The sequence below is a fragment of the Saccostrea echinata genome, unplaced genomic scaffold (genome assembly GCF_033153115.1).
Source record: "Saccostrea echinata isolate AGI-Se365-2 ecotype Australia unplaced genomic scaffold, CSIRO_AGI_Sech_v1 ptg000054l, whole genome shotgun sequence".
Lineage (NCBI taxonomy): Eukaryota > Metazoa > Mollusca > Bivalvia > Ostreida > Ostreidae > Saccostrea > Saccostrea echinata.
Window position 1 is genome coordinate 14,903,528 of NW_026889803.1, and position 15,175 is coordinate 14,918,702.

Consider the following 15,175-nt stretch of genomic DNA (forward strand, 5'->3'; position numbering starts at 1 on the left):
TGTAATTTGAATATGTTTAAAGCTACAAGTAGATTTAATTTACTAAAGATTATAAAATATTGAAAGTCTTTGGATGTCTCTAAAGATTTTAATATTTGAAATATTTTATGTAATATACTAAATACTCTATACCTCTTTTAAATCTTTTTTTAAAAAACAAAAAAGAGGAACCGATAATTAATTTTAACTAATTTGTCCGAACGAATTCATATTATTTCGTTCGAACGAATCATCAGTTTATCCCAATGAATATCTAATATGTCCGAACTATTTACGGATTAATTCGCCCAACCAGATATCTAATTCATCCGAACAAATATCCACTACTTCCTTATATTGAACTAATTTGTGAGAGAGAAAAAATATCTCATTTCTCCAATTTTTTTCATCTTGTTCTCAAACGACACCGTTATTATCGAACTTTTAATTCAGAACAAAGATATTAATTTCGATCATTTGAAGTCATCCATTTAGTTATTGAATTGTTATTTAATAATAATTTTAACTACAATCTGTTAATAAATATTAGTATCATACTTTCTATCATGATATAGTTACAGTTACATGTATATATTATTTATAATTAAAAATAAACTGAAAATCTTAATTCTTAAATTTAAAAAAAAATCAATTAAAGTGCCTTTGTCACAATACAATGCAAATTGTATATACATTTGTTAACACCATCATTATTCCATTACACCATTTATGTCTAAGGTACGACTTCAAATTTCCATTTACGGGCCGAAATGTAGTCACATTGGCAGAAAATATCCTTTGATAGGCAAATGACCGTTTATTGCTGTTGGATGAGAGAATCCATTCATCTGGAGTTTGTCACTGTCGTTTACGACGCCGATCGCTGGAGAATAATTTGATGAGATAATTGAATACTGAAATTGCTAGATTTCTGAAACAGTCAAATCACCCACCAAGTAAGGAAAGGAGGGGGGGGTATAGATGTCTGTTAAAAAGTAAGAATAGAAACCACGAATTGACTCAGCTTGCAGCTTCAAGTAATGTACAAAATATATCGGTCAATTTTTCTGCAGACTACGTTCTTGTAATGAAACATTCTGTTGGGTTCTATAAGTTTGAGAGCAATGAAACTGAAAGAATACCTGATGAAAGTTATTTTTGGTAATTTGCCCCGTAAGTTGTTAAGATGTGTGGCAACGGTTACTTGGAACGCAGATAACTTTGATCCTACAAGATAATCCGGATTAGTCTCAGTTTTGGATTCATTGAATATATTCTGGTTTCTTCTCTTAGTCATGCCAGTGGATCACAATATAACCCAGTTAATACAATATCTATGCTTTGCACTAAATACATAACTTTCTTTAGAGCAACTTGTTACATTTTTGTTCAACTTATCGCGGGAATTATATCGTCTGCAATTCTTTTCGGGGTGGTACCCGAGTTTTCGCAAAATGATTTTGGAATCATCATTCTTAATCCAGATATATTTCGTGGACAAGTTTTGGAATTGAATTTCTTGGAACGTTTTTGTTTGTTTATGCTCATTTTCTTCACTGAGGAAGAAAAACGAAAAACTGATGCCAAAAGCTCTTCTTTCTGGCGTCCCGATTGCGTCTGCTCACCTTTTCACGATAAGGTTTAACATTTGAAGCTTTTATTTGCATATTTTTATATATAATTTAGCTTTTTCTATGTTAGCGTCAACAAAAAGAGTTCTAATGCAATAATTGGAGAGTGTTTTTAATTTGACTTGCATCGAATATCGGGATATTTAATTTTTTTTCTCTTCTTTTATCAACACAAAAATGAATAAAATTAGATATAAAAAGGAAATTACAGTTTATTCTCAACTTGCAAATGATTGATTTTTTCTGTTACTGCTCAAGGAAACGAATGGTCGTCTTTGGTGTAATGAGAAAGTTTCATATATTTTATATTGTTCTGTTGATTATATATATGAAATATATGGAGATAACGAACAGTTTTCAAGCTCAAAAGTCCATTAAACAATACAAAATAGGAGCAGAGCAAACACGGACTTCCAAACATCAGAGGTGGGATCAGGTGCCATGGAGGAGTGAGCATCCCCTGCCGACCGGTCACACCCGCCGTGTGTTCCTTGTCATGATCGGGAAATAAAAGAAAAATCCGTCGACAATTCAGTGTGTAAATAATGGCCTAACAATTATAGTATGAAAAACGTCAGTCAGCATTTGACTCAATGATAAATTGTATTTGCTGACAAGGTCATTGTATCAACCATAGAACTTACGAAATGATGACTTTAAACGAGACAGCTGATATTCTTGTTTCATCAACTTATTTGTCAATAATTTACCTCGTTTTAGAAATTGTACATACGTAGAGCATGCTCTTGCGTATCGAATCAACTGAGAGATATATACCCCGTATGCAGGCATCGTCGCAAGCCACGGGTTTTGTGTCCATTCTATTTCCACAAACCCGTGGCTGCGTGATGTGAAATTCTCTCGTTCTCATGAATATATCATGAATATTTATTACGTGACGTACTGCACCGATATCCAATGAAAACGACGCTTAGCGATGTTGGAAATTCGTAATGGCGACGTCCTTTGGCAAACCATGTGAATTGTGTTTAAAACCAATAAGTGATATAAAATACTATCGATCTTTAGCAACAGAGGCTAGCAAAATATACAGTGCATTATTAACTGAATTAAGTGTTGAACGAAAGGGATACGCCTATAAATTTTGTGTAAACAAGCTAAACAGATTGGTTCGGTTGGATGAGGAAATTCGGACTAGGTTAGACGTTTTAAAACAAAAGCGCAGTGAGGTAAATGAAGACCTGAAAAAAGTAACATGTAACAGACCGAATATTTCAAGTGCTAACTCTTCTTTGCAAACACCAATTAAAAAAATTTCAAAACGAGAGTATAAAACCGTTTCAAAGACTCCTACACCAAGAAAATTTAAGGCAAGGAGAATATTGCCTCTTGCTGGTGCTTCACCAAGTTCTGTGCAAAAAAACAAAGAAAGGGGTGCTAATCATGCTAGTTCACCAGCAAGAAAGCCTACAACGGTTGACAGTTCAACTCAAACTAAATCCAGTGAAGAGAAGGATTTTGCTGTGAAGGTACGATATTTTTATTATTATGTTATTAAATAGCACAAGTTTAATCTGAAGCCACAGACTGTAAGACATGCCTTTTTGATCTGCTAGAATTAGCTGGCCCATCTCATATTAAGTTCTGATCCATGATTTCCTGCAAAATGAATGGGTTTTTTTTCCTGCGGGCTATGTGTGCTTGTCAGTTTTCATTTGTATTGTATTTTTTCCCCCAGATTTTTGTCAAGTATGGAAGCAACTACAGATCCCGTATTATCAACAGTGAGGTTCAGAAATCTGTGTGTAAGGCAATATTGAACAACAGGAACCCTGCTACGTATATAAAGTCTCTTACAAAAGATGACCAATTCAAGTCAGCTTTGCTTGATTGTCTATGTAAGGAAATTAGAAAAGAGGTGTGCAACCTGTGTAGAAAAGATGAAACTTTATTGAAGTATGATAACAATATCAAGTGGAGAAACATTTTAGATGAACTTGTTCTGAAAGCACCAACTATAGTCAGAATTTTTCAAAGCATTGTCAGTAAAGACATTAAGTCCTCTAGTAGTAGACAATACACCAACAACCTGTGCACTGCACTTTCTATATTGTTATATGGTAGAAACCGCCAGCTTTCCCAGATTCAGTATGTCATCGGCTTTGTTCTTGATCAGTGTGGAGCCACCAAAGAGGTATAAGACAAACAAATTACATTTAATTTTGCAGTTTTTTCATATTTTCTCTGTAAATTTGATAAATTTAGATGTTTCCAGAAATACTACATATGCTGAATATTTAAAGTCAACCTGATAATTTTACATTGATTGTGTATCCTGAATGTCTATATATATACTGAGGAAATAATATTATCTAAAAAGAAAATAATTATTGTGTAGCTAGGATTCTTTTTATCTTAAAAAAAAAGAAGAAAGAAAGAAATATCGGAACACATATATAGTGTGTATTTTCTTGTTTGCCATATGTGTGATATACCATTTACCTCATCTAAGTGATAGTTTACACTGTAAAATAGTCTTTCGTTCAACTTAAAAGAAAGCTAAAGTGAAGCTTTTCTGGCCACATTTTGTCTGGTATCCATCTGTCTGTAAACTCTTAACATACTCAACTTCTTCTCTAGAAGCACTAGGTCAAATTCAATAATAACTTGCCACAAATTATCCTTGGGTGAAGGGGATTCAAGTTTGTTCAATGAAGATGTGCTCCCTTTCAAGGGGAGGGATAATTTAGAGAGATTGAAAATTTGATTGAGTCATTTATGATGAACATGATGAAACTCAAGTAAAAGCTCTTTGACATAATGTTGATTCAAATTTGTTCAGAACATTGGCGTGAGACCATAATAGAGGGTTAAATTTTATGGGACTTTGAAAATTATAGCAAAAAAGCTTCAGAACTGCTTATGCATGATTACTTAAGTAATTACTGATATTACATAGCATCCTTGGGTGTTGTTCAAACAATGACCCCAAGGGGAAGGGTGGGCTCAAAATAGGGTTAAATTTTTTTAAAATGGATTAAATAAAGAAATTATTTTAAAATAATCTTTTCGAGAAAAGCCACATTTAAGTGATATATTTAAATTTAACATGCAAGCATCAGATAGTGTAGATTCAAGATTGTTCAAAATGACAGCTTCTTTGGGTGGGAGCAGGGATACAATAGGGGATAAAAGCTTTATAAAGGAATCATGCTTTCTAATGAGAAACAGCAAGGACAATGTGACTTAAGTTAGTTAGGTAAATGTTGTGGCCCATGGGCCTCTTGTTTATTTTAAGCTGCTCTTATGTAACTAATAATATCATTGGGTTGCTGTAAAAATGAATAACTGCAGTTTTGTAAAACATTTATTCTGCTGTAAACTGACTTAAAAAATGATGTTACTTGTATAATTATCTGTACAAAAATATTGTAGGCTATCTCCATTTTGCATGACATGGGAATTAGTGTTACTCAGTCTACCATTCACAAAAAGAAAAAGATTTTGGTCAAACAGCAAGAAGATAGAATAAGAGAGACAGCTCAAGCTTACACAGAACAAAGAAAACTTATTCTCCTAGGGGAAGCTGTTATTGATAGTGACTCTCAAAGAAAGGAAGAAATTTTACCTTGTGATCATCATAGTTATGCTGATGTAGACATTTTATCAGCTAAATCAAAGTTGCATATTCTTTCAAATGGATGTGGAGCCACCTATTCAGGATGTGAAACAACAGCATTGTATGATTCATGCTTGGAGCCATACAGTACTGCAAATACTCCTGTAACATTATTAACTGAGAGTAAGGAGTATTCTTCCAGGATTGACATTTCTGTGAATTATGACAAGATACCTGTTTCAAATTCTTGCATTGTACCCTGTGGAACTTTTTCTTCAGAGATATATTCTACAGCATCACATGACAAATCAATGGAGAGACTTAAGAAGGAAATCAAGAGAGCCAAACAAAATCCTGTAAAGGCAATAGAAGTGCTTGGAGATAACTTAGATTTACTAGTGAGTCCTGGAGACATGACATCTGATCGACAGAGAAAAAGCTGGCACTGGTTCTTGGTGTTATTAGCACAGAAAAGAATAACAGCCCCAGACTTGCCATCCTCTGGAAGAGTTGCAGATATTCTTCATCTGGAAGCTTCAAACTGGTTACCATCTAATGAAGAAATCCTTAGATATCGTCAAGATTTGCAAATACATGTCGCCAAAATATTGGTGAAAAATTTTGCTGCTTTGAAGCATTTGGAGAAAGTGTTACCAAAGTACATTCCACATGAATTTATAGAAATTACCAAACAAAAGACTGTTTTCTTTAACACTGACTTAATTGATGCCAGTGAAAATTCAACTGAGGGCATGATACACATATTGCAACAAATACACAACCTTGTTGTACCCCATTGTGTTGTAGATTCAAAAGAGGTTTGTGAACCTGTAGTCTTCGGAGGTGATGTACTCACAAATGAGCGTGCTTTTGGTGCACAGATGGCAATGTTCAACAACAAATCTGAATTCAAGAATTTATTGGGTGTAATACATAGACCAGAGGGCCTACACAGACAGATGAATTTTCTCCTGGTGACATAATTGCTCTTGCAGTTCACTTACAGTTCATGTTGATTGTTTTGGTTTCAAGTTTCAATTGTAAGTTTATTACTATTATTACGTGTATTATTATTATTATTATTAAGGATTCGCAGAGAGTTTTCTAAAATATCCTTGATATATTCTTGTCCGAAATGCATGCTTCAATTTTTTTTTCTTTATATTTTATGGTTATAAATAGATTTTTTCCAATTGGTTAAAGCACCCTCTCCCTTCTTATGACCTTGTTAAAGCTAGTTAAAATTTCCAAATCTCATACTGTTTTGTTCATGGTTGTATAATAAATTAGTTTTAAAATTATTTTTTTCAAATAAATATGTAACTAATTCCAGTTAAATACAAGTCAATATTAATTACAGTGGGCTTGTAAATTTATTTTAATTTGTTATATTGTTGACTATGTGACTTACTATATGATTTAAAACCTTTAATTGAGACAATGCTAAACTTGACAAGTAATATTACCTACATATTTAAGCCAAAAAAATTATTTAATGTAAAAGCTATAATTTTATGGGATTTATTAACTATTCTACAAGGAAAAGAGCAGTGGTGATCCAGGTACCTTATACCAGCTCAGAAACTTGATAAACAGAAGAGATGTCACAGGACCAGATGCTGTAACCACAGCTTATAGGTGATAAATTCATTCATACTGCAATTTTTCTGCAGCAGATTCAGAGGAGAGAGGTCAACCAACCCCCCCCCCCCAAAGTTTTTCATATATATCAAAATCGTATTGTAAAATAACCAAAAAATGATTCTCATAAGAAAAATAAGTATGGCTTGAAGGAATGTACAATATACATAAAACCCATATTTTACGTTTCCCAATTTTAAGGGTTAGAAACCTTGTGTCTGTCTTCCAATTGTGTGTGTATATATATATATATATATATATATATATATATATATATATATATATATATATATATATATATATATAGATATAGTTAACAAAGTATAACTGATTTCTCATTATATTACTATCTGTTGCAGATCTCACTACCATTTTGTCCAGGATGTTTTAGAAGGATACATTGTTGCAGCATTCTTGACATTGAGTGGTCTCAAAGACATTGATGACACAAATTGCATAGGATTTCCAGTTTTTTCCTTTATGAGTAGTGAAGAGCAGCTGCAGTGGATTTTAACACAAGCTGATGCTGTGATGACCAATTTAGGTATAGATGAAACAGAGGCTGTAGTGAAGCTTAGAGACAACTTTCATCATTTAGATCAAGATATGCAAAACATTCATCAGATGAAAAGTCCTGGTGGATTTACTTGTTTCTGTGGGAAACATTATAAGACTGAAGGACATTTTCGGCGGCATTTGTGCAAAGTTCATAAATGGAAGTTTCATGTACCTCCTAAAACAGAGAGTTTGGGTGATGCAGTATCTTGTTTTCTGAGGATGGCATGCCTATTATTTGACACAAATGATGCATACAAGATGGCAGATGGAGAAAGATGCACACGAAATGCAAAATTGGAGTGGTTATATGCATCAGCAACAAAACATTACAAGTATCAGCTTTGGTTATGGAGAATGGTTTCCTACACTATTGCTTTATTGTCGCCACGTGAAAGCTTTGAATACAAATGGAACATTAGCACAAATCTAGTTGGTGGAGTTGACAAAAACATTCCCAACGATAATTGTGTGGAACTTCAAGTCAAGACCATAAAGAACCAGCTCAAGACTCAGGGAGCTAACAAAAGTTTCAACTCGGCAAGAGTTATTACTCTAACAACTCAAGTTCTTGATGATGTGAAAATGAATGTTATGAAAGAAAATAATACCCTTCATTCATCACGAGTTAGGCCAGGTGTGGATAAGCGCACTGATATTATGGCTATTGCGAACTGTATATTAAGTATGTGCAGTGGACAGGTGACTGACCTCGAATGGAAAAGTTTTGTGAAATTCAAAAAACCTCTTGAATCAATTGACGCTGTAAAACTGTACCAGTGGATTGATGAAAACAAGATTATTTCTAATAACACTATGTTAAATTAAGTTGACAGTAAGATGTAAAGACTTTTAGCTCACCTCGACGAAGTCGAGATGAGCTTATGCTTTAGCCCCAGCGCCAGCATTAGCATCGGCGTCTGAGTTCGTTTTAGGAGCAAGTCCATTCCTAGGTAACTATAAGTATTATCTGGACCAAACTCGCGTGACTGATGCATCAAGGGATGAACACTACCAGACTTACTTTGGCAAGTCATTTTCTTGATTAGTGAGCAGGTTAAAGCTTTTGAAGCAGGTCCATTTCCAAGTAACTGCAAGTCCTTCTTAAACCAAACTTGCATAGATATTGATTTCGGGATGCATGCTAACTATAAAAAAAATATGAGGTGAGATTTTCCTTACTTATGGATAATATTTGTCGAGGTGAGCTTAGTAATCTTTGATTACTGGTATCTATGTTTTTCTTACTGTTTAAAGCATGAGAGGTCATCACATTAAAAAATGGTATGTGATGAACATGGTAAAGACATTTATTATGAGTTTTTTTTTAACATGAATGAAATGTAAATATCATTTAAAAGTGAAATCTCTGTAATGCCAAGTATGTACTTATGGTTATTGAAAGGAGAACACTAAAGTAAATATGTCTTATTTGAGTTCACATTCAAATCCTGTGCTTTCACAGAGTATAGATAATTTTTAAACAATAAAATTCTTTAAAGCTTTAACTTTGCTTTTTTCATAAATCAAAAAAAAAAAAAAAGAAAAGAAAAAACAAAACAAAACAAAGATGTATTCTTGACCCAAGGAATGGCCATATTAAATCATGACAAAGTGACCTTCACCTTTTCTTGTAGTTTGACCTTGTCCTTTCACTTGTCAAGAATTAGGTTTTCATAATTCATGACCAGATTTGCACTGATGAAACCAATATTGCCATCTATTTGCAATCTTTGGGCATAAAATTGCTTACTTCAGTTGTTTTCAACTTGTGGATGTAGAATTTTAATGATTTTCAACTTGAAAAAGGAAGCTTAAAACAATGCTTACTAAAGATGTCTAATTCCATGGTAGATTTATGCAGTTAGAATAACCTGCCATTGGATGTAAGATGATTAAATGAAAATGTACAGTTCATGACACAATTCTTCATGAATGAAAAGTATATTTATTAAACAAATATAAATTAAATATTTTACTTGCATGTTTGATCCCAATGGAAATAAGCAACAATGATTTGTGATTACCAATACTTTATCACAGTTATCCTATGATAAGATTGAGTTAGATAATCTTATTATGTACACCTTTACATAATTTGATTTTCAAAAAGTCCAAAAATTATTTTTACTTGGAGTTTTGAGCCTCCTTGACTGGCCTAAGTAATAAAAACATAAAAAGACATATATATACAGGAGGCTATTAAAATATAAATTATGAAAATGCAAATGGTTTTAGAAAATTGTCATGTTATAGTGTAAACATTTTATATTTGGATGTCTATTGGCAGAAAGCTGCTTAATTAAATAAATTACCAGTTGTCTTGCTATGTATAAATTTATACACATAATGTACACCAAAACTTGTCTAATTTGGATGTTGTGTACTATGAAATCTTGCCTATAAAGGTGTCAATTTTTAGTACCTTTCATTCAAATTCAGTTGTCTAAAATGTCAAAACTGGAATGTTGTGTAATCTGGCAAATTTCTCAGTCTCAAAACCCGTGGCTTGCGACGATGGACTAAAGCCAGCCCCTACTATTTCACTTCGTTCCTACGAATGAAGTGAAATAGTAGGGGCTGGCTTTAGTCAGACTGGCAAATTTCTATGGATCAAGTGGTATCCTGGGGTGCATTCAACAGCGTAGCTGCTACGTAACCTCTACGTAAAGCTACGCTCTTGAACGGAGAGATAGTCTAGCTGCTATGTAGGGAGAGCTAGCATAAATATTTTATGTTAAGTACCAAATCCAAGATGGCCTCTTTAATTACAACTTCGCAGCACACATGATATTAACTAAATGGGGAATATTTTGTACAACTTGGCATATTAAATGCATATTTACATATACCGGTACATATTTGCTTGAAATAAACTTTTTTTTTGCTCCAAAAATAAGTTTATACTGATATATTTATTTTCCAAATTTAACACTTATCAGCTAGGTTAGCTGCTGTTCAAATTAGATGGATATATCTACAACATAGCTGCTAGGTTAGTCACTACGATCTTGAACGCAGCCCTGATTAGACAAGTTTTAGTGTATTCAAAATAACACTAAATCAGATGTACAGCAAATTACTGAAAAAATCAACTTCCACTAAATATCTACACACTTAGGATAATGCATTTATAGCACTGTCATATATGTACAAATACATGTACTTAAATAAATTTTATACTTAATCACTTTCAGATTCACTTAAAGTCTTTGATGTATCTGTACTATAATCCTCACTGGATTCGCTTGAACTTTCAATATCTAATTCAGATTTATGAATAAAATACATGGTTTTAAAGGATTTGCAATTTTCTTCATTACAGTCACATTGCTTATCACAAACATCACAGCACAAATGTTTAACTAAACCGGCACTTGGAACAGTTTTCTCCTGCGACATGTTTCTATGTTCTTTGTATACTCTAACATATCAATATCTAACTTACGTAGATGTCTACTACTGTAAATAAGTAATTCATAAGACTGACTGCCATCCCTACCAGCACGTCCTAACTGTTGTATGAAGCCATCTAAATCTTTGGATGGTCCATAATGAATAACATTATTAACACTTTTGTAGTTTACTCCCATTCCTGCAGCACTGGTTGCAATAAGTACCCTTATATGTCCATCCTCTTTTTCCATATCCTCTCTTATTGAATCTTTCACCTGATCGGTTGTACAAGAATGGAACATTTCAATAAAACTAATACATTCATTCAAGCAAACTTTAAAGGCACAATACACTTCTGCACACAATTTTATGCTTGGACAAAAGATAATATGTCGAGGGCAATCACTAGTCTGATCCATGACCATGTTGATCAGCCAAGAAAAGGTCACACTGATTTTCTCATTCACCTTTATCTTTTCAACAAAGAGTTTAATGTTTTCTCTATCGGGACTCTCCACAATATCATGACAGTTCACAAGTGCAAGCTTCTTTCTCAGTTTTCTTCTACTTGCTCTGCTGGCCGTTGCTGTGATGACAAGTGCTGGACATGATATTAGGGACCTGATTTCACCAATTCTACCAAACCATTCCCGAAATGGCTCACTTTCCCCAGAACTTTCACTCCTGTAATAAGTTATAAAATTATTATGCATTTCAAGCATTCTTGAGGTCATTGTTTCTGTACAAAAATGGATTTAATTATTATAAAATTTTTAATATTTAAATTTCGTGTTCAAAACAGTAGATGAGAGGAAATGAGTCTATTATAAAATATTCATGTTTAGACTTTTAAAAATCAAAATTGATAATAAAATCATATTCATGCTTGAGGTGATAATTATTACCAGTTGATGACCATGTGTGCTTCATCTACCACAAATAGTTTGAAACTTGTAGATTCAATGAGCATTCTCCTCCACATTTCATCTGATAGTACAGCCTCAGGGGATGTGTAAACGTATGTTGTTTTGCCTGTTTTTATGGATTCCTTATCACATTCCTTGTGAATGTAATCTGCATGCAACCCCAATGAACTCAGATAGGAAACCTTTAAAAAAAAATTCTGTAGCTGGTGAAAATTTTTCAAAATGATATACATAATTTTCATTCATTAACAGGTTGGGACTGCTTACACAAAATTGGAATACAATGGCTTGTATGATGTCTTATATATAATACAAAGGTGGATCCAGCATTTTCTCCAAAAAGGAGGGGATCTAGAGTGGTGCACCTCCCCCAAACATATACACAAAGATAAATCCTTTTAAGCATGCTCCCAAAATGATTCACAAGACCACCAGTTTGAATCCTAATATTTTCTGGCTAAATACTAACAAGATAGGCATTAGGATTGTGATATCTCATACATTTCAGGATTTTTTAAGTCAAATATTCCAGAACAAAACTTTTATGTATTAATCAAAAAACTTTTATTTACCAATCAAAAAAATGTTCAAGTGATGTGTTGTTTGGTTGTTAGTACTGTTAATACTTCTTATCTAAAGTATTCATTATGTTGTTTATTTGAAATCAACACATGATGGTGATTGGCCATATTTCATATATATTAAATTACATTTAACAGCTGAAATTCAGAAAACAAGCTTTTTTTTTTAAATGAGTTGCCTATCCTGTAAGTATATAATATGCCCCAGCTATTATATAATTATTTGGGCAAGAGGTCCCAACCTAATGAATGATTGATTCATGAAAAAAAACACCAAACTTTAACATGTACACTTATTAATTTCTGTATAAATGCTCTTTATTTAAGTCAATAAAACCAAATTAAAAGTTAAGATCCTCGCCAGCCTACTTGTCAATTCCAATCTTCGTTCTTAAAAATTTGAACCAAGGAAATTCGAAATTTTAGTACATCACATGAGCATGTGATGGATGTCAACGTTTTTTTTTTTAAATGTATACCTTTCGCATATATATTTTTAGATCATACCGTCATACCGTAAGGATGTTTTACTATAAGATAATTAGAGTTAAAAGCATGAAAACTAACCTGCTCTTTCATGATGGACAACAAGGGGCTGATTATCAAAACTTGGCAAGGTTCAAACGGTTCAGCACGGCGCAAAAAAGGAAAAGCTTGGTAAGTCATAGATTTACCTCCACCAGTTCGTATAGAAAGGAAAACATCCTTTCCTTCCAACAAATATCTAATAGTCTCGGACTGCAAATCCGTGAAACTATCGATGCTAAACAAACGTTTCGCATCTTCCGCCATATTGCGAGTAACTCCAACTTGGAGTTACAACACGAATTCTCATTGGACAGACTCTTCTGATTCCCTTCTGACTCTCTCCTTCAGACAGGGACTTCATTGGTTAAAAGCATTTATAAATATTCATGAGAACGAGAGAATTTCACATCACGCAGCCACGGGTTTGTGGAAATAGAATGGACACAAAACCCGTGGCTTGCGACGATGGTATGCAGGTGATGAAGGTATATTGCTGCATAAGTAAGGGAAGTTGACGATTGAAAAGTTAAAGTCATCACGTTTATCATAAAGCTTGGTTGTTAGATTACCATTAACGTCTTTTTCAAGTAAAATATCCAAATATGAAACAGATGTGTCAGACTCTGTGGTATCTTTTATCTCAAGTTCACCAGGATATATCGTATCGACATAAGAATGGAAATAGCCATTGTTAATTGACAATACGTCGTCGATATATCTAAATGTCGAGTTGAAGGCCACAGCAAGTGTTTTTTTCTTTTCAGGTACAAGATTTTGGACAAATTCTGCTTCATATGAATGCAAAAAAGGTCTGCTAATAACGGGGCGCAATTGGTACCCATGGGAATTCCAATAGATTGTTGGAATATGAGCAATGGAAATGATAAGCAAGATTTTATTTACGTTTATTTACGTACTTTTATGGAGCCTTGTATTTCAAACACTGAAGCAGTTGGCTACAGTTTTTATGGCTGATTACATTTAGCATATTAATTGTTTTTCAAATATTTATCAATATTTTGTTTTCCACACATATTTGCTCTTGGTAATTGAATGGGTGTACTCGTCAATTACACGATTAATCTAATTAAAATATTTTCAATTACTCTTGTCGATACTCCATATTTGAGTACACAGGCTTGTGTTTGCATTCAATTGGTTTTTTCTATATACATGTTTTAACGTTACTCCAATCTATATAAGCAATTGAGAACTTGAATTTCTGCTTGATTCTCGTGAAATATATGCCCTTTGCTGATCTTTGGGATGAGTAACCGTTACTTTTCTCCAATACAATGTCAGATAGTCAACATGACAATGAAATATCAGACAAATTATAGCCAGAATCGAATTTGCAAGAGTGATGTGCTTTTAGATACGTCTCTATTTCCCTAACTGTTGATACATGTTGCTTTTATGTTTATACTTATTTTATACTTATCGCAGACTGAGGACACTGGTTGATCATCAATCCCGCGAGGACCCTAGCTCCAGCAAGTTTCCATAATGCATGGTCTAATCATTGGGTAAGCTTTCCAGTTCAGTGTGAAACTTTGTACATTTTTGAGGTCCTTTTAAGTAAACGAATATTACTTTCCAAAAAAGTATATTAAAAATGCTGTTTGATTTGAATGCATGCACTTTTCAGAATGTGATAAAATGAATTTAAAATGATCTGCGAAATTATCAATTAAAGACTGATATTTCTCTCTATGATGACAGAACATTTCAATAATAAAATAAACACTTGCAGAATAATAATATTATCAATATAGCTAGTTTTGCTTTTATTTTTTGTTGTTGTTTTCTCCTTCTTGATGTTGCTAAATTTAATTTGTTGACAGCATGTAGTTTATTCATTGTCTGTAATATTTGTAATAATTGTTGAGAAGTTTTAATATGCATTCACATAAGAATCAACAAAAGCTATTTTACACGCTAAATAATAGTTCAAGCACTTTGATTTTGAAGACTGAATAATCTCTTTCGCTCAGTGACTACCTATTTGTCTCAAAACAACACAAAAACCTATCAAAACAGTGGCATAAACTAAACAAAAACACTAACAATCACGTATTACTAAGTTCTATGAGTTTTTGCCATATTTACTATACTTTTTGTTTTAGTATTTCTACATTCATTAACTCTGAGTCAAGTGTAAAATTGAATTATGTTCAAAATTCAGACATTGCATTTTAACAAATATTTTGGATCGCGCCGATTCTTGGTCGCATCATCGGTGCATTCACCTTCGAATACACTCGAGATTGTTCTATACAACTGAGGAATCCGCAGAATGAGGTGTCTTGGAAGCAGATGTGACGTGCCAGCAGTTTTTCGCTCAATACTGAAGTTCCG

General features: G+C 33.3%; 1 protein-coding gene and 1 pseudogene across 1 annotated transcript; one reads left to right on the top strand and one right to left on the bottom strand.

Annotated features, from left to right (window-relative positions):
- The first annotated feature begins 6,705 nt into the window (after window positions 1-6,705).
- Window positions 6,706-8,214, top strand: LOC133204652 (uncharacterized). Its single transcript, XM_061340401.1, has 2 exons — window positions 6,706-6,828; window positions 7,191-8,214. Exon 2 carries the CDS (start codon window positions 7,312-7,314, stop codon window positions 8,212-8,214), a length of 903 nt encoding a protein of 300 aa, XP_061196385.1. The 5' UTR covers window positions 6,706-6,828; window positions 7,191-7,311.
- A 2,533-nt stretch (window positions 8,215-10,747) lies between these two features.
- On the bottom strand, window positions 10,748-13,081 carry LOC133204653 (ATP-dependent DNA helicase RecQ-like; annotated as a pseudogene).
- Between the last annotated feature and the right edge of the window lie 2,094 nt (window positions 13,082-15,175).